Below are 20,520 nucleotides of genomic sequence, written 5' to 3'. Positions count from 1 at the left end.
ACAATATTATACATTATTTCATTGGGTTTTACCACGCGGTTCACAGGAGCTTCTCAGCTGTCTTGAATGGCCCACTTTAGGACTAAAATCAGACCTGCTTCAAGTAGGTGTTCACTAATGTAAAATAAACCAGGGCTGTGGAGTCAGAGTTGGAGTCGAGGCAATTTTGGGCACCTGGAGTCTGAGTCGTTGATTTCATAAACTGAGGAGTCGGAGTCAGGAGTCGGATGATTTTTGTACAAAATCCACAGCCCTGTTAAAGGGGAACTTCAGCCTAAACAAACATACTGTCATTAAGTTACATTAGTTATGTTAATTAGAATAGATAGGTAATATAATTTTTTACCCACCCTGTTTTAAAAGGACAGGCAAATGTTTGTGATTCATGGGGGCTGCCATCTTTGTCATGGGGGCAGCCATCTTTTTGGTTGTAAGGAGGTGACAAGGAGCAGGAGACACAGTTCCAACTGTCTGGTGTCCTGATAACCCCTCCCAGCTGCACACGCTAGGCTTCAAATGTCAAATTCAAAATGTAAAAAAAAAAAAAAAAAAAAAAAAAAAAAAAAAAAAAATTGCACCAAAACAGCAGAACGAGAGCAACAACATCAGAAATCCCATCATGCTTTGCACAGCATCAGGGGAAAAAAGCCCGGGCAGTTTTCTTCTGTGCAGCTAAAAATGAGGCTTGGATAAGAGAAACAAAGTTCTGATGCTGTGAAACTGTTAAAGAAACACCAGGCATTTTCAGTGCTGCTGAGTCGATTTTTAGTCCGGAGGTTCACTTTAAGTATTAGACTAAGGGGTCGGAGTTATTTTGGGTACCCAGAGTCGGAGTCGTGGTTTCATAAACTGAGGAGTCGGAGTTGGAAGATTTTTGTACCGACTCCACAGCCCTGAAATAAACCTCTTGATTGGCTTTAATTGCTTTGTTTTTACTTGTTTACAGTAATCAGAGCAAAAGAGGGAGGCAGAGAGAGATAGAAAACACACCCTGTGGGAGTTTCTTACTGCACTGTACTGCCCATGCTGGTAACAAGCAGAGATGGACCTCACAAGTCACAGCATCTACCCTTATAGAGAGTCATGTCCAATGCTGGTGGATGCAGGAGCTATCGGGATGCGGTCTGGCCCGGTGGGGTTCCCAGTAAAATAAGAAACAAAGGTTAAGAATGCAATCCAATCACCCCAAATAATGAAGCAATCAGATATCAGCAATCAGATATACACTCTAACCCAGCTAATGTGTAAAGATGGTTGATTCTAATAAAAGCAGTTTTAGGGCCCGTTCAGATCACAAATGCGGATGGCCATGCGTGCGGAACGCGTGCGGACCGCAACGCGTACGAACGCACGCCATCTGCGTTTGTGTGCGTTGCGTGGCTGGTCCCATCACTGAAAAGTGAATGGGACAGCCGTGCGTTATGACAAAATCTGCGTGCAGCATGCGTTCCCGGACCGCACAGGTCCGGAATGCATGCAGTGTGAACATCAGACAGTGCACTTTATGCACTGTCTGATGTCGTGCGTGTCGGCCTCCTGCACGCGTTTCCAAAACGCGGCTGGAAACGCGTGCAGTCTGAACGGGCAGCTTGGGATTGAAAAACAAAAAAATCCACAAATTTGAAGGAAGTGCATTTTAACTGGTGCAATTTCAAGCTGCCTACAAAGTGCCATAAACCTGCAGGCAAACTGGAAATATCAGCATCTCATTGACCGTTTCTAATGTATACAAAGGCCTCAACAGACCCCTTACACATTTACCACAAGCTGTAAAATTGTAGACAATAAACCACAAAGCTGTTAGTACGTGAAGTGCCGTTTGCGGACTTTTGCGCGCGCAAAGTGCCGCGATTCGCGCAATTTGCAGCGAATCACTCTTTGCAATTTGAGCGACTCCACTCCCAACAATAACTTCCACCTTCCCCACTCCTAACACTAATCCCCCCTTCCTAACACTCACCTCCCTCCTACCCACTTCTGACACTAATCACTCCACTCCTAACAATAACCTCTCCCCCCTTCATGTCTAACACTAAGATCTAACACTGACATGTAACTAAACCAATATGATTTGCTAAACCCATTGTCATAGGAGTCCATGCCACGGTGTGTGTGCTCAGCTTTATCATTACCCAGCATCCACGCGGCAAATCCACCCGGCATCCACATGGTAGCAAACAAGCATTGTGGTCTATGGAGGGGGTGAAATACAACAGGCGCCTGATCACCAAAACTCCCTGCTTTATCAGAATTTAAAATAACTTTTAGAACAGGTTTTGCATATTACTACAATTATTATGCATTACCAAGGATATGCAGTTTGTACCAAGCAAATCACAGCTATCCTGTATAGTTATCTCTCTCTCTCTACGTATCGATCAGACTGATTTACACAGCATGTTAACAGCTGACTGGAGAGGCAGTATGAATGATGTTAATACTCTTTCATAACTTTTGGCGGCTCATATTGCGTTTAAGAAATAAAGTCCTCTTTTAAAGGGGCAGTTTACCAAATGTAAAGTCCAGCGTAATGAAACAGGGTTCATCAAACATAGGGATGTGTCTAGCTATTAAATTCCGTATCAGATTAGAGGTTTGAAGTGCATGTTAATTGCACATTTATTTCACAGCACCTTTTGTTAATCACCCCATAAAGAGAATATTTATAATAGTTTCTGATATCTCTTGATATGTTTTGAAGGGTTTTTTGTTTTTTTTTACAGAAGTAGAAAAATTCCTAAACACTGGCACTCAAATTCAATCCCTCAACCACTGAAGCCATTTGAAGTGCCTCTGCTTTCACCTAGTAGCACTGAATTACAGTAAATTGGAATGTATGGAATTTTTCTACATGACTTTATAGAAATAAGTGTAAATCTCTGTACTACACATGTATGAGATACCCAGGCATGTCATTGATGTTAAATGGACTTCAAGGTCCCTCCTGTGGTTGATAAGAGAAATACAATGCCATTTTCTGAATACTTGACTTTAGTTTGCAGTTTGACAGTGAACTAATCTTCATCTGGCAACTAATTACACAAAACTAGTTACAGCCAACTGTCAGTCTAAAGAATACCTGAAATACCAACGTCAGAAGAAAGTGAAAGAAAGACGCCCAAAATACCCCAGACACCAGGTTTTCTTGAGCTACGAAATCCAGAATTAGGAGAGCAAAAGCGAGAAAACCAGAGTTAGTACCTGGTATCGATGTTTTGAACAATCCTTCAGAGCAAGGGTGAGACGAGCTCCTCCCAGATGCAGGAACAGACAGCAATTCGCCTATAAATTAATCACATGATTAGTTGGCCCTCAGTGCATTTAAGACAAGTACGTGACAGGTGAAACCATCCACTAAACCACACCTTGTGAAGGCTATAAAAACAACGTATTACCGCGTTATTTGGAATATAAGACACTTTTTTCTCTCCAAAACTGGGGGAAAAGTTTGTCCATCTTATATTCTGAATATACGGTGCAGAGTGCGCAGGGAAGAACTTCCTGATCCTGGAGCGGTGCTCCTTTCTTCCTCCTCCGTCTACAGTCATCTGGGCACTGCAGGCTCTGGTCATCTGAGGGCACCATCCTTCACACATCAGGACCCCAGCTGCTAAACTCTTCTTTTCCACAGTCTCCATTTGCAGCCGCCACAAATCCTGCCGCTGTACATGCACTGCCCTTCCTGGTTACGTTGTCCTTTCCAAGCACTTCCTGGCTACTATTCCTGTTACTGTGGGACCTGACGGCGCACGTGCATCAGGGTCACAAATGACGTGCAGCACCGTCCGGTCACACAGTAACGGGAACAGTAACCAAGAAGTGCTGAGGAAGCCGTAACTAGGAAGGACGGCACATGTACAGCACAACTATGTGTGGCAGCAGCCTGCAGACAGAGATTGTGGGGAAGAGAAGCATGGCAGCTGTGGTCCTGATGTGTGAAGGACTGTGCCCTCAGATGACCGGAGCATCATAGCGTACAGCAGTCAGAGACGGAGGAGAGGAGCACGACAGCAGGATCAGGTGAGAACTTCAACAGCAGGTGTAGTGTAGCTGGAGAGGGGAGCAGAGGTTAGTGTAGTGTAGCATAGCTGTGGGGGGGGGGGGGGGGAGTAGCAGGAATTAGTGTATTGGTAGCTGGTGGGCATCAGGGGTTAGTGTTGCATCAGTGTAGCTTTTCGGCATCAGGGGTTTAGTGAAGTGTAGAGCAGTGTAGTTGGTGGGGGCAGCAGGAGTTAGTGTAGCGATGCTGAGCAGTGTAGTTTAGATAGAGACAGTTTGGGGTTTTGCCCTCTAAACCTAGGTGTGTCTTATATAGTCCAGAGCGTCTTATATTCTGAAAAATACAGTAAACACTCAGGTGGGATCACTGCCCTGCAGGATGGTTCAAAACATTGTTACCAGGTAACTAACTTTATTTTCCAAATATTATGCAAGGCAAAGGTGAGATGATTAACAAGTAATACAATCTCAGGGTGTGATCACTGCTTTAAGGACCTGCCTTCCAAACGCCTGGTCTTGAGCAGAAGAAGAATCAATTCTGTAATACCTTATGAATGTAGAAAAGCCAGAACCCGTTGCAGCCTTACAGATCTGGTCTGGTGATGCCCCTGCTTTTATGGGCCCAAGTTGCTGCCATAACAATAACTGGATGAGCCTTAAAGATTCTGGAACAGCTACCTCCATTACTTTATCTGCTTCTACAAAAGCTGTCCTAATTTAAAGAGATACGGTAACTTAGATCTGGAAGGTCTCCAAAACTATTTTCTTCAACGGAAAAAAAATATATCATAAATTGGAGTTTCTAAATCATAAAACTGGCTTTTCTAATCTTGCCAGTCTCATCTAAATAAATCAGAACACATCTCCTGACCTCTAGACCATGAAATATTCTCTTTCTTCAGAGTGGTTAATACAAACAGTAGTTAATGCAAGATCTTGGGACCTATGGAATTTAGACCTTACTGTGGGAAATAACCTAGGATGCCTGTAACACCAACCTATCTTGTAGGTCCTGAAAGTATAGAGCCTTAATTGACCAGGCCTGTAACGCACTTCTTCTGACCATGGAGATTGCTACCAGAAAAAAATAGTTTTTAATGTCAAAAGTTTTAAAGAAACTGATTTAAGGGGCTACCTCAAAAGGATTTTTTGGGGAAATTACCCCGTAAAACCACTAAAAGATCCCAGGAAGAGACCTATGGATTAACTACAGGTGATGTCCTCTGATGTGCCCTCAAAACCTGATCACTAAAGGGGAGACGGATAAGCACTGTGCTGCCAGAACAGCCAGCTGAACTTTCAGCATACTGAGAGATATTCCTTCATCCCAGCCTTACTTTATACTCCATAACCGCCAGGATAGATAGACTATCACATCTAGATCTTTTAATTCCCAACACAGATGTCTTCCAGTACTTTTTCCTTGTAACTTTTTTATGCTTATGGATTAACATACAGTAACTCTATCAGAAATACGTAGATTTTTAAACACAAGATCCATGCAGCCAGCTTCAAGACATCCGCTTAAGGATGCCACAGTTCTCCCTGACCCAACAGGTCTGGCCAAAGGGAAAAAGCCAAGGATCCCTCACAATCAAATTCTCTAGATGGAAGGTGAACACCAAGAGATAATTCCACTCCTGTCTGAATGCATTCAGTTCAAGGCTCAGTCTCAAGGGTTCAAAGAAAATGACCTGGACACTTGAGCATTGTCCTCTTTCGCAATAGGACTACAGATGTGATTCCCAACCTTTATAGATTAACTGAAACATTTTGTTTTGACTCAATTTGTCCACTTCTATGTTTTGAATGCCTAGAATATGCATTTGAGCAATCACCTGCTCTGCTGCCAACAGAGCCGAGTGGCTGGATGGTGTAATGGTTAAGGGCTCTGCCTCTGCCGCAGGAGACCAGGGTTCGAATCTCGGCTCTGCCTGTTCAGTAAGCCAGCACCTATTCAGTAGGAGACCTTTGGCAAGTCTCCCTAACACTGCTATTGCCTATAGAGCGCGCCCTAGTGGCTGCTGCTCTGGCGCTTTGAGTCTGCCAGGAGAAAAGCACAATATAAATGTTATTTGTCTTGTCTTGTCATTGCCCTGAGCTCCTTCAACTAGGATGACTGTTGAGATTCGACTCTAGACCAGAGACCCTAAAACACTATGTGACCCACACGAGCCAACCCAGCCCAAAGAACTCGCATCCATGTTAAGAATGGCCTGAAGTGGATCCTTCCAAAACTTGCCCTTCACTAGATTAAATGACTCTAAGAAACATCCTAGATGTAGGGTAACCTGAAACGGAATTCTGACACTGAAGATCAAAGATTCTGGTCTGGCATCCCAGTTCTCCAGAAAGACCCTTTGCAGAACTCGGAGATGCAAAAAGGCCCAAGGTTCTGCCACTATCGTGGATGACATGAGGTCTAAAACCTTTGAGGAGATGGACTCATCTATTGATGGAGGTAGAACTCTGCTGAGGTCAATTTACGCACCTTTTCAGGAGGAAGGAAAAGACTCTGAGCCAATGAATGTACCATAATTCCCAGAAACAAAGCCTTTGGCTGGGAATTAATGAAGACTTCTAATTTATAATCTAACCCAGATGTTGGAATGCCACTTCGTGATGCTCCCATACTATCTCTGGAGAATTGCCCAGAAACAGATTGACTAAGTAAAGCACAATCTGTACTGATCTTTCCCTTAGTGGAGCTATAGCCTACCCCTGAACCTCTGTATAGATCCTGGTGGTAGAACTGACCTCAAACAGAAGGTAGACAAACTGAAATTGTAGAATCTCACTTTCCACCAATATTTCAACCTGAGAAACAGTTGAGAATTGTTGTGCACTAAAACACCAAAATGCATCCCAGAGATTCAATGAAATAATAAATCTCCGGAAAACAGAAGGTTTCTCACTATAAAAATCGATACCATGCATCATTTTTCAACAAAAAGCACTGAAAGTGAACTAACCATGTGACTAATTAAAGTGTACCAGAGATGATAGAAAATAAACATTTTATACAAACCTGGGGCTTCCTCCAGCATGGGGCTGGAGGAAGCCCCAGGTTTGTATAAAATGGGCATGGATAGCTTTCACGCCACCGCCGGAGAGAGCGCACTTCTCTTGCACAGACTGGCTGCAACTGGCTGAAGTTACGGGACCTAGTACCGGCGATACAGAAGGCTGAGGACGGCGGCGTGGGAGCAATCCATGCACATAGGGCTGGAGGAAGCCTCAGGTATGTATAAACCTTTTATTTTATATCGTCTGTGGTACACTTTACATAATTGCATACCAAGGTGAACTATTTTCAATGTACCATAGTAAAAATGCAAAAAGGATTTTTGCAGTAGTTTTTTTTATTTACTATTTATCAGTTATGAAGTTAACTTGTTGCGAAATGTGACAAATGGTAGCTAAACATTTACTTACAACTAAAGTGTATTAGCAAATATAAACCATAGAATGTAATTATAGCACATTAGGGTGACAAGCTAACGGAATGCATGACTGTTCCTGAAGAGTCTTAGTCACCCACTATAATCCATACATAGATGGTGTACACAACTACAAGCAATGACATCAAGTCATTCAATGTTGTCTGCAGACTCATGAATACCATCTGATCACTAAATTTATTGCTGTTGTGTGCAGCTTAGGCACCCGCTTATAATTCCACACAGACTTTCTGAAGAGGTAAAACAGTGGTATAAGGAAATCCAGGAACTCTTTACTGGCCAGACCACCAATACCTGAAAAATGTTATGAAAAGGAAAACTGAGGAAAAGACAGCAATGGTGCACATATTCCCCTGCAAACTACAGCAACCAGGTATCTTCACATGGATCAACCAAGGATACAGAAGAACACCATAATAAACTGGAATAATTCTCTCATAAACACACAGTCATATTCATAGTTTCTGACAACACATTCCACACTACCTGCCTCTAATAACTGGTGAGTACCTGCTACAGGTAGAAGGGTATCAATGCACTGTCTATCTATTAACACTGTGTAAGTCATAGTGCACCAATGTTTTCCAACAGGAGGTCAATAGTAATGCAGAGTGGTTACCTCAGGAAGGACATGATTCAGTTACTGTTCTATGTTCTCAGTAGTGATGGTCATTTCTAGGAGAGCTTATGGAGAAGCATGAGATTTATTTGATCAGCTGATAAATTTGCAGAACTCTGATTTGCGGTGATCACATGATCATGACTGTTTTAGCACATGATCACAACTAGAAAATCAGACTTACATATCAATCACCTGACAAAACTGATCACAAGCTTCTCCAGGCGTTCTCCTAGACATGACCATCACTAGCTATCAGCTGTAAAGTGAAAGGATTAAACAGAGGGCAAACAAAGCTATCAAAATGACAACCACAAGTAATCCATATGAATGTTCAAGCAAACTGACGCAAACATCACATAGAGATCAGTTTAGCATCAAACTTTTACAAAAACGCACAATGCAAAAACTACCACTACAAACAGTGAACATCCCTGTCTCAAAGCTACAGATAGATGGCCTAGTTCACAAAACAAAAATGTGAAACCTTTACCACAGAGAGACTATGAGATGTCATAATAACAAGACACTCCATGAAAACACAGTCCAAGGATGGCAACACCTGTGTGTCACTGTTCATTTAGCGCCAATGACGAGAAAAAAAGCCAAGTTTTAAATTAAAATCCTGCTAGCACATTCTGTACTGTCAACTTCATATTTGCAGGGTAAACAAACTAGCTGCAAGGTGGGGGAATTTGGTACAATATCCAGTCTGCTTTTGTGATGACAAAGTGGTCATTAGCACAGAGTACCTCAGATGTTTTTGATTATGACAGCATACTGATCTGAAAACAAAAGAGCATTGATCGGAAAGGGCAGAGAGTTCCTGCAGCATGACACAGTCCAAGAACTACATAACACTGAAATTATCAAGCATATGCAAATTCCTTTAACCCCACTCCTATGTGGCATATGGCGAAATATTCCTGACCACCGTCTACTTCGTTTTCATAACCTCTATCAAGTTCAACAACTGTTTATGGGGAATCAATGCTACACTTTTCTTTAGCAAGGATTATACTTGCAATAAACATTCTGTCAGTTCTTGCTAGTCACAACTGGTAATGGCAAAATATAAAGCATGACCCGAATTATGATGAAGTATAAATCAGTAGTGTGACCCAGAACTCATGGAGAAGCATGTGATTAGTTAGATCAGCTGACTAGCTGTGACCACTTCCTGCTTTTGTCCATAGCCATAACCAGCAGTTCAGAGCCTTACAAATCTATCAGCTGATCAAACTGATCACATGCATCTCCATGAGTTCTGTAAACACAAGGCACATTAAGCACCAGTAACACAGGAAGTAATGTTACTGAGAACTGGAACAAGCTGTGAAAGTACTGTATGAGCAAATCTCATCATACTAAAGGAACAGGAAACACTCTAAAAAGAAATGCACAATTTGTTTTCAAAATCGTAAATCACTTTTAAAAAGAGCTAGAACAGGACATTTATTTCCACATCATGGCAGTACAACAAAGGAGGAAAGCCGTGTTCCACATCCGGGATGTTTTCAGATATTCTACAACAAATCAAACATTTATGAATCTATACCCACCTAAATCATCACTCTTTTGAGGTATGGCAGCCTCTTCATTGGCTTCATTTGCCATTGATCGAGTAATACGTCCTTTGCGGCGGCCCTGGCTGTTGGCGGTCTTTCTCCCTTTTGATGTCACTGCTTCTTTGTCATCGTTCTCTTCCCCAGAAGTTTCTTCGTTTTTCTCTCTAACAAAACAATTTAAAGCACAGCTAAAGTCACACAAAAAGAAAGAATCGTAAACAGTAATGTAATTGCGGTAACTATCTTTAATGTCCTAGCTTTTAAAATGAATCCATTTTAAAATGGGATAAAAATCTGACATAACATTCAATAAAAATGTGCTTTCCTACTTTTTATTACCCATACAGTTTCCATATTTGCTATTGTGCACAAGTAATATTGTCTGTTTACAAATTATAATTTCCCAACGTACACTTTATCTATACCGAAAGCTGCCATTGCATTTTATTGCCTAGCTGCTGTATTTATATATTACAATCTATCTCCTGATAACTTCTACAGCAGAGAGAGTTCACTTTCAGCACAACTAGGAATGTGAACTAATTGTAGCAGGCAAAGGAATGTAAACAAAAGATGTTATCACCTCTTCAGATGAGGCAGGAAGCTTTCTACTGAAGAAGAGCTGTGTTTAACTGTATGAATGCTGTTCTGCTATAATTTTTTTTTTTTTGTGGTAATAGATTTTTGATGCTGCAAATAATTTTTCAGAACAAAGAAATGCTAACAGGTAGGTAGGGTGATCTGAGAGCACCCTGGAGTGAAAGCAAAAAACACAGACACCAGGAGCTCCAATAGTGTACAATGTCACACAATTGAAGCAAATGGTGAAGAAGAATGGGTACTCACAAAGGGAGGTTGCAGGCGGCAAACCAACCACTGTAGGGAAGTGGAGATGCACAAACCCGACTCCACTCAGGTGTCCAGTTCAACTGGACGTGGCCGCTCTCTTTGTTGCAAATTAGCTCTAGATGATTGTGGGGGTAGGAGGCCCTAACCAAAAAGACTAACCCTCCCAAAAGAAGTTGTGTGACACAAAGGGGGAAAAGAGGTGCCCAGATAATCATTAAACTGCGTTAAAAACAGATAAAATAGAAGGGGGAGGTGGCTTACCTCAATAACACCAAAGTCAGATAATACAATAACTTTAATTTGCACTCGGCAATGCGTTTCGTGGGTCTCAGCCCACTTCCTCAGGTCAAATACAGTACACCTACATGATTTTCCCTTCCACTCCAACCCTTCCTCCTCTTGTGTGTTTTGATGTATATATGTGTGTGTATGTATAATAATATATTATATTATATGTGTGTGTATGTATATATGTGTACATGTATACACACACGATAGGAATTTGTTTACCTATACCCCAGTATATTAACATCTAAGTAATACCACCATTATTATCATTATTTTTACCTTTTTATCGCTTCTTATATCCTTTGAACTTTAATACCACGGTATACACAGATATGTTGAACTATTATGTCTGTAATGTATTATATATATATATATATATATATATATATATATATATATATATATATATATATATATATTAGTAATTTTATATTTGAATTTATGAGTTCTTGTTTCATATATGAGAGCATTGCCTGAGCCCTGAGTGCCTTGTACGTAATGTTTTAAGGCACTGTATTCAGCCTGAGGAAGTGGACTGAGACCCACGAAACACATTGCCAAGTACAAGTTAAAGTTATTTGTATTATCTGACTTTGGCGTTATTGAGGTAAGTCACCTCCCCCTTCTATATTAACACATTTTATCATTGTCTGGGTGCCTCTTTTTCCCCTTTAAAGGAATGGTGAGTTTCATTCTATTTTAAAGCGGACCCAAACCGAACATTTTTTTAATTCAAAATATTTAGTTGCACCACTCTGACACATACAAAGATAAATAAACACTCCTTCAAGCCTATGAGCCTTTCAGTGCATGTTTTTTTTACCCTTCTCTTTTCATAACTAGGGTTTATACTGGGGGCAGCCATTAGCAATTCCTCCTTTGCTGAACACCATCTACTCCACCAGTTTGCCGGATTATTTCCCGGCAATATGAAAGGAAGGAAGGGGTTCCTCCAATAAATGTAAAATATTGTATATTTGTCATCATGCAGCTGCAAAAAGGCTGCTATTTATTATTATAATTTAGAAAATAGATTTTATTTCTGAAATCTTGTATTTTTAATTTGGGTCCACTTTACAGTGTAACTGTCGGGCATAAAATCAAAAATCTATTTTTTATTTTTATCTGGTAAACAAGTAATAAGGATGCTAACCAACCAATCCAAAAGTTAAAATCACTATTACATTTCTTGTTGATAAATGCTCATTCCCCAGTTTTCCTGGCTCTCATTTGGTACACAAAAAGGAATTTGCAGGGCATGCTGGGTTATCCTTTTTTGTTTCTCTAATTCCCCTCAACTTAACTAATGCAGCCCGATTGGCTGAAGCCTTTTTCCCTCCTGTTTTCCCCTCCCACATCTCTGTTTCTCTCTGATTGGCCAATATTTCTCATGCTGAGACAATGCACTTTCTATGGTGAAGGGCGGGAAATGCATACACAATCCGGCAGAGGAAAGTAAGGGAGGAAATTACACAATATGTCCGCATTCAAAAACAACAAAGTCAAATGACTTGTACACACGGCCAACCTGCAAGATAGTTGTGCAGGTTGATCCACCGGATGGATCTGGCAAACCACCTGTTATCAGTTGGTCGTCTTGTTGTTTCCCAGATGTACACATGCCAAACTGTCTTCCAACAGACCAAGTTTAGATGATAGTTGAGCAGATTGTTTGTATGTACGAGCTTTAAAGGGGCACTATGGCAAAACATTGTAAAATTTTAAATATGTGCAAACAGACAAATAAGAAGTACGTTTTTCCAGAGTAAAATGAGCCATAAATCACTGTTCTCCTATGCTGCTGTCACTTACAGTAAGTAGTAGAAATCTGACAGAAGTGACAGGTTTTGGACTAGTCCATCTCTTCATGGGGATTCTCAGCAAGGCTTTTATTCTTTATAAAGATATTCCCTAAAAAGGATTTAAACAATGATGCTGGCCACCTTCCCTGCTCGCTGCACAGTTTTTTGGCAGTCGAACAGAGCAACTGCCATTCATTAAAGTGCTTTTGAAAATAAATGAATCCCTGAGAATCCCCTATGAAGAGATGGACTAGTCCAAAACCTGTCACTTCTGTCAGATTTCTACTACTTACTGTGACAGCAACATAGGAGAAAAGTAATTTATGGCTCATTTTACTCTGGAAAAAAACGTACTTCTTATTTGTATATGTTTGCACGTATATTAAATTTTAAAATTTTTCGCCATAGTGCCCCTTTAACAAAAATATTTTTTCACATTGGTTTTCTGAGTGGCCATTTATACAGTAATATACAGGAAAACTCTCAGCATGTATTGTCAGGCTGCATGTGGAGCCCCACTACTCTAACATTTTGTATGTAGAATAATCACACATTCACAAAAACAGGTAGACCTACTTTCCAAGTTCTTCTTTGTCATTCTCCACGTCCTGCTTAAATTCTTCTTTATCAACTTCCTTTTCTTTTTCATCTTTTTCTTCCTGATTATTACGGGGCATCTGCTGCTGAAAGAGGTAAACAAGGCAACAATGACTTGGTGTACTTAATATGATGAGATAAAGAGGTCTCATAATAAACAGCCAAGACGTTATAGAGTTTGGGGAAAGTATCCACAGATATCAGCTTCTCTTAGCTTTCAGTGGAGGAAAAGAAGAACAATAAATACAGCATCCTTTAAAAGGGTACACTCCAGTCAAACTTAATGGAAATACAGAAGAGTCATGAATCATTTATCATCTTCATAGGTCAAAACAATATTGACTATTCTATGGTGAACTATCCAGGGGCTGGATTGCGTACTAACTAAGGGCTCTGCCTCTTACACAGGAGACCTGGGTTCAAATCTCTGCTTTTCTTGTTCAGTAAGCCAGCACCTATTTAGTGAGGAGCTCTCGGGCAAGACTGCCTAACACTGCTACTGCCTATAGAGCTCCCCCTAGTGGCTGCAGCTCTGCCGCTTTGAGTCTGCCAGGAGTAAAGCGCAATATAAATGTTCTGTGAACTGGTGGAATGAAAATGCACACAAGGTGGGCAGAAAAAGCACTTCAAGGACACGCTCAGTGTCCTCTGTGTCTTATAGAAATATGTCATGGGGTCCCTAAGCTGATACTGAAAGAAAATAATACTCAGTGCAGGTTTACAGTAATGATTGCTATACTGGGTCACAGAGACGGCACCAGCAAAGGACAGCTTGCAACATAAAGTACTTAGGTTTATTAGGCTATGTCAGTGGTCATACTCGCAGCCATCTTTATCTGGCAAGATGATCACCACTGGTCTAGACTGTTTTATTATCACTTCAAATAACCATTGTACTTGATGCCCAGAGGAGTTCTTTAAAACCATTAAGAAACGCTTTCTGCCTAAGAAAACACAGTTAAGTATTTTGCATTTACTTTTCATTAATTAGTGGCAAACAACACAGGATTTCCTCACTATGTAACAGTTTCCAAAAGCTAAACGCTCCAGTTTCTTTATTATGCTGGGAATACACGGTACGTTTTGTAATGTGTATCGAGCCGCACGGTAATTTCCGGCGTGTCCTCGTGGGCGCCCGGATCGATTCCCGCTCATCCTCGTGGGCGGCTTCTTATCTTCCGTTCGTTTATTCTTTTGTCCTGCCCACCGGTATCGAGCGCAGAATTGATCCAGCGGGGTATCGGACACGTCGGAAATTATCATAAAAGCCCAGATCGGGGCACAAGCCACACAATTCTAGTGGGTTTATTGCTGCACAATGGTTGTAGGAGTGAAACAGCCTAGGCCATGTAAACTACTGCAGATTAGAAAACAGTATACTACAGGTGGGAAAAACAAACACCCGAACAGCAATAAGTCCATATAAGTATTAGGTAGTGTTTTTGGCCATTATATTGAATACTGCATTTAGTCAGCTTAAGCAGTATAAAACTCTGACATAATATTCAATAAAAACATGTTTTCCTACTTTTTATATGCCATACGGTTAGCATATTTGCTTTTGTGCATAAGTATTATTATTCATTTAGAAATTATACGTTTCTAAAGTACACTTATATTACTCTGAGAGCTGACTTTGCATTTTATTTATAACTGCTCTATTCATCCTCTAACTTAATCAGAAAGCATTTATGCTTGTCTGACTTTGTTCAGGGGACCAGCAGTGTGAGAGAAGGCTTTGTTTACATTTATCACTTGATACAATTGAACAAAAGATAACATTATGTAAAGTTCGGAAGCGGCCAGCTCTGTTGGCAGAGAAGATTCTAAAGCCTGTGTTAACCCTTTGAATGCAGTTCTAGTGAAAAAAAAATGCTGGTTGTATATAATATGCTGTAAATAATCTATTAGAGCAAAGTAGAAATGCTGGGTTTAATTCCGCTTTAAAGCGCAGAACTGTAAATTCGCCCTGAACAAACTGTTTCACTTACCTGGGGCTTACCCAAGCCCCCAGCAGTCGTCCTGTGCTGAGCCGGTCCTGCTCGATCCTCCGTTCTCCCGCCGTGGCTAAGTTTCGTTACCATCGACTTGTAAGTTCCAAGCGCGTCATGGTTGACCCCACCACCCTCCTCGCCCACCTGCACAAGTGATTTAATTAGCAGGATGAAATCCGAATAAACCTATTCAGATTTCATCCGAATATGTTTTTGAGCATCCCTGCAGACCAACCTGTTTTCATGTGTTTTGCTTCTCTATGTACTTGAATCCACCTTATCTGAACAATCAATAAACATTTCTTTGTTTGGAAAAAAATTGGAAAATTGGGACCCTTCCGCATTTGTAATATGCTACAACAATGTTTCCCTTATGAAGACAGAAGCAAAGCAAAGCAAGCATTCAACAGCTTTGCCCAACTTTGGACATATACCATTGAGTTCACTACCTCATCCTTTAGAAGCCCTATACAGTCCACCTTTTTTTTTTATTTTATTTTTTTTAGAGTTGTTTATTGCAAAACTTCTTTGGATTTGATTTCCCTAGCAATTTGATTTTCAGCTTCAATCCTTGCAAGTATAGATTCTTTTTACGACTTTTACAGCTTATAATTGTACCTATAAAATTATATATATATATATATATATATATATATATATATATATATATATATATATATATATATATATATACGGTATATATACACACACACACACACACTGTTTCTTACAGATATTTAAACCAAAGTTGGTTATAATTTATAGAAATGGCAGATCTCTCAGACTTTCAAAGAGGCCAAATTGTTGGTGCTCGTATGGCAGGCACTACTGTAACAGAAACTGCCCGAATGCTTGGCATTTCAAGAGGTACTGTCTCAAAAGCATTGACTGCCTTTGAAAGAGAAGGAAAAACTTCCTCAGCAAAGCACAGTTGTGGCCGAAAGTCGAAGTTGTCTGAGAGATACCGTCGAACTCTAAATCGAATTGTTAGAAAAGCTTGCAAGACCACAGGTCCCTAAATCACTGCAGAGCTGAATGAACACCTACAGAACCCAGTTTCCACAAAAACTGTTCTTCGGGAGCTGCACAAATCTGGATTCCACAGAAGAACTGCAATTAGAAAACCTCTGCTCTCAAAGACAAATGTTTCAAAGCAATTAGAGTGGTGTAGAAACCACCAGAATTTGTCCCTCGGAAGTGGAAAAATGTGATTTTCTCTGATGAATCATCGTTTACCTTATTTCCGACCTTCGGCCGAGTGTACGTTTGGAGACAGCCGAAAGAAGCATTTCATCCAGACTGCCTTCTCCCAACCGTAACACATGGCGGAGGTTCTTTGATGATCTGGGGTGCTAATGATTTACCTTCATGGAAGAATTAACAGCCGAGACTAGGAATTTTGGGCGACCAAGTTTCTGGAGGGGAATGCCATCTTTCAAGATGATAATGTCCCAATCCATACAGCTAGAATTGCTAAAGAATGGCACGAGGAACATTCTAATGAAGTTGAGCATCTCATCTGCCCACCACAATACCCAGACCTCAACATTATTGAGCATTTATGGTCGTTATTAGAGATTCAAGTAAGAAGTCGATTTCCGCCGCCATTGTCTCTAAAAGAACTGAAGGGTGGGCTAAAATTCCTTTGGAAACAATTCACAATTTGTATGAATCAATACCTCGGAGAATTAAGGCTGTAATTGCCGGAAAAGGTGGACCTACACCATATTAAAATATATTTTGTTGATTATCAAGGTGTTTCCATTATTATGTCCAACTCCTGTATATTTACAACTTATAATTGCTTGATGCAGCCTCTGTTCCCTCCTCTTTTAAGGCCTTATAAGCATTCTTTTTCCACTTTTTTTCACCATTTTTTCCAGGGCTGTGGAGTCGGTCCAAAAATCCACCGACTCCGACTCCGACTCCTCAGTTTAGGATTCCACCGACTCCGACTCCACGACTCCGACTCCTCTAATTTGCATATTACAATTTTGTTGATTAAAAGTATGTAACATGAAATTCGTCTCTTAACTGCCAACGCTTAGGAATTTTACAAGACAACTGAAGTGAGAAGGATATGTAGACTACTATATTTATTCCCTTTAGACTAAAACTAGTCCTTGGTAAGAGTACTTGTAAAAGGTACAAACCGGAACAAAGAACATCTATCAGGCCCTAGGCAATGTAAGTGTGGGTACATGTAAGAATGATGTGCAGGTACTCTGCAGGGGAATGAGGAGATTGTAAACAGACAACACCTCTGTGTTCAATGTGCACAGCATTCTCAGTGGATTCCCTGCAGCTCTGTGGGGAGTGCATATGTAGAGTATAGTACTACTGTGTAACAAAGTAAACCTGAGACAGATGAAATTAAAGTTTTATACATACCTGGGGCTTCCTCCAGGATAATCAGTCCCTCGTTGTCCTCCTCCACCACCTGGATCTTCTGCTATGAGTCCAGGTACTTGAGCCAGTGAGGCGTAGTGCGCATGCACACACTCCGCCGCCAGGAGCGTACTACACCTGTGCAGCACTATTGCGCTGGTGCAGAATGTTCCTGGCTGTGGGAGCGGCATGCGGCCGGACAGCGCTGACTGGCTGAATTACCAGGACTCATAGCAGAAGATCCGGGTGGTGGAAGACAGTGAGGGACTGATTAGCCTGAAGGGGGCTGGAGGAAGCCCCAGGTATGTATAAACTTACTTTTCATCCGTCTCAGTTTCCCTTTAAATTTGTAGTCACCAAACCAAATTTTAATAACATATCAAATTATTTGATTTCATCAGCAAAGGGAGTGCATACATTTGCATAAATCAGCATCAATGCAGAATTATTTCCATCTCGTTGACCATCTCTATTAGTGACACAGCTACACATCAGGCTTTATTATTACAGCATAGATGTTATTTAGTATATATAAGAGATTCCTGTGTACACATCATATATACAGTCACAATCAGATATGTATATCTGACTTTAAAAATACGGGGACTGCTTTATTGAAGCAGCACAAGTAACTAATTTTGATTGGTTTATTTCATTTTTGTAGACTAAGCACAGCTATTACTGTATATATACTGTATATATACATTATTTTTAATGACTTTTATCTGAGAAATAGAACATTTTATCATATTTTCTATTTTAATTACAGTTACAAATTCATTAGGAGTCGGAGTCGGAGTCGGTGCATTTTTCCCCGACTCCGACTCCAGGCACCCAAAATTGCCCGACTCCACGACTCCGACTCCACGACTCCGACTCCACAGCCCTGATTTTTTCTCTAATCTTTCTATCCATGCATTACGTCTAGATGTTTTGTTTCCCTATGGGATATATTTACTAAAATATTAATTGAGAATCATTTTATTATTTTGCCATTTCTCTTCAGTGTCTTTCCCTAGTAGTATACTATCCCAGTCTACTACAGGTAGTCCCCGGTTAACGAACGAGATAGGGACTGTAGGTTCGTTCTTAACCTGATTCTGTTCTTAAGTCGGAACATTGTGCCATCTCTGACCCCTGTACCTCCTCTGTGCCCCCCTGTGCCTCCAGTGTCCCCCTCTGTGTCACCTCTGCCCTTTGTACCTGTTTATACAAGTTTATAAGCCATTTTTTCAAAATCGATTTTCTCAAAAACAAGTCCAATTTGACTTTTTTTTAACTTGTTCCCATGTACTATCTGTACATTTAGTGCATCCCTAAATTGATTGAATTTTGCTTTTCTAAAAGTCATAGTTTTAGTTGTTCCACTGCTCCGCGACCTTTACCAGATCAAACATTATCATGTAGTGATCACTATTCCCCAAATGTTCTTTAACCTGCACATTTGATACATTATCTGGTCTATTTGAATGACCAAATCTAAAAGCGCATTCCCTCTAGTTGGTTCAGTTACCATTTAAAGGACAACTGAAGTGAGAAGAATATGGAGGCTGCCATATTTATTACCTTTTAAGCAATGCCAGTTGCCTGGCAGTCCTCCTGATCTATCTGGCTGCAGTAGTTTCTGAATAACACCAGAAACAAGCGTGCAGCTAATCCAGTCAGATCTGACAATGTCAGAAACACTTGATCTGCTGCATGCTTGTTCAGGGTCTATGGCTATAAGTATTCGAGGCAGAGGATCAGCAGGATAGCCAGGCAACTAATATTGCTTAAATGGAAATAAATATAGTGTCCTCCATATCCCTCCCATTTCAGTTGTCCTTTAGGCCAAGTAACTGTCCTGTAGTGCTGTCAGAAATCTGCCACTTCTACCAGAATGCGTATATTATATATTTGATTTTTTTTTATTTTGGGAGTTTTAGAAAAGTAAGGTCATGGAGGAGGTAAATTCTTATCTGTGAAGGATTGCGGAAAAGCCGCTGCGTGCTCTGACGGCGCGGCGGCTAGTTCCGCGTTCAGCCCGGCGGTTTCTGCACGGCGACATGTGTCTGATGTGGTTCAGTCTTCCTGTGCACATAGGCTGAGGAATACGCGCGCGCCGAGAGGCAGAAGCTTTATGGGAAGCAGAAAGGGGTCAGCTGACTCTACTGGTCAGCTGATCCCAGAACGAACGGCGGTTGGCTGAAGGGGACTGGGCGGCGCTGATCTGCGCTGCACTTTATAGCTGCTTGTCCTTCAGTCTCACGTGGTCTGCCGTTGGGAATGCTTATGTGTTGGCACACAGACCACAGTCAGATCCTACAGTGTGTTAAGAGCCAGGTGGACCTGGGGATTCACACTGAGCTAGATTACTCTTGTGGCTTTACTGTTATGCTTTAAATTCCAGTTCCAGGGTGTTCTGACTACGGACCTCACACCCAAGACTAGGATACTGTGTCAGTTCTATGTTATGCTTTAGACCAGTTCCAGGGTGTTGTGACTACGGACCTCACACCCAAGACTAGGATAGTGTGTCATTCCTATGTTATGCTCTAGACCAGTTCCAGGGTGTTGTGACTACGGACCTCACACCCAAGACTAGGATACTGTGTCAGTTGTATGTGTATTTGCCTTAGCCCGGTTCCAGGGCATAGAGAATAGGCCCTCACACCTAGTTAGGGCAAGTCTGTTCACATCAGCAGCAGGGCTTCCTGCAACCCAGCCTGGGTCCCTCTTCTAGGGAGTCCTCAGGCTACAGGAATATTCCCCACAGTCAGGAGAGTATTCCTCAAGTCACTCAGGCCACCGGGGTCCCTGTTGGTGTATGCTCAGAGTTGTACTGTTACACCAAACACTCACATTATACTGGTGTCCATAGGTTATACATACCCGGATTATTGGTGATACTGCAGATCATCCATAATCTGGTGTATATCTGCATTACGGGTGATTCTGCAGATCACCAGTAATCAG

At 41.2% G+C, this 20,520-nt stretch overlaps 1 protein-coding gene across 17 annotated transcripts in view; it reads right to left on the bottom strand.

Annotated features, from left to right (window-relative positions):
• Window positions 1-20,520, bottom strand: part of NCOR2 (nuclear receptor corepressor 2) — a 641,335-nt gene that overhangs the window by 212,118 nt on the left and 408,697 nt on the right. For 11 of the 17 annotated variants that reach the window (XM_068243885.1, XM_068243983.1, XM_068243973.1 and 8 more), the window contains exons 15-17: window positions 13,163-13,269; window positions 9,642-9,811; window positions 3,202-3,282 (exon numbers count right to left, since the gene is read on the bottom strand). In XM_068243885.1, coding sequence (XP_068099986.1) covers window positions 3,202-3,282; window positions 9,642-9,811; window positions 13,163-13,269 — 358 coding nt within the window. The remainder of the gene's footprint in view (window positions 1-3,201; window positions 3,283-9,641; window positions 9,812-13,162; window positions 13,270-20,520) is intronic. The other 6 variants (XM_068243957.1, XM_068244011.1, XM_068244026.1 and 3 more) reach the window with 3 other exon arrangements.

This window comes from Hyperolius riggenbachi, chromosome 1 (assembly GCF_040937935.1).
Source record: "Hyperolius riggenbachi isolate aHypRig1 chromosome 1, aHypRig1.pri, whole genome shotgun sequence".
In the NCBI taxonomy this organism is placed as follows: Eukaryota; Metazoa; Chordata; class Amphibia; order Anura; family Hyperoliidae; genus Hyperolius; species Hyperolius riggenbachi.
The sequence above is the reverse complement of the archived record's forward strand: the minus strand, read 5'-3'. Positions and strand labels throughout refer to the sequence as shown.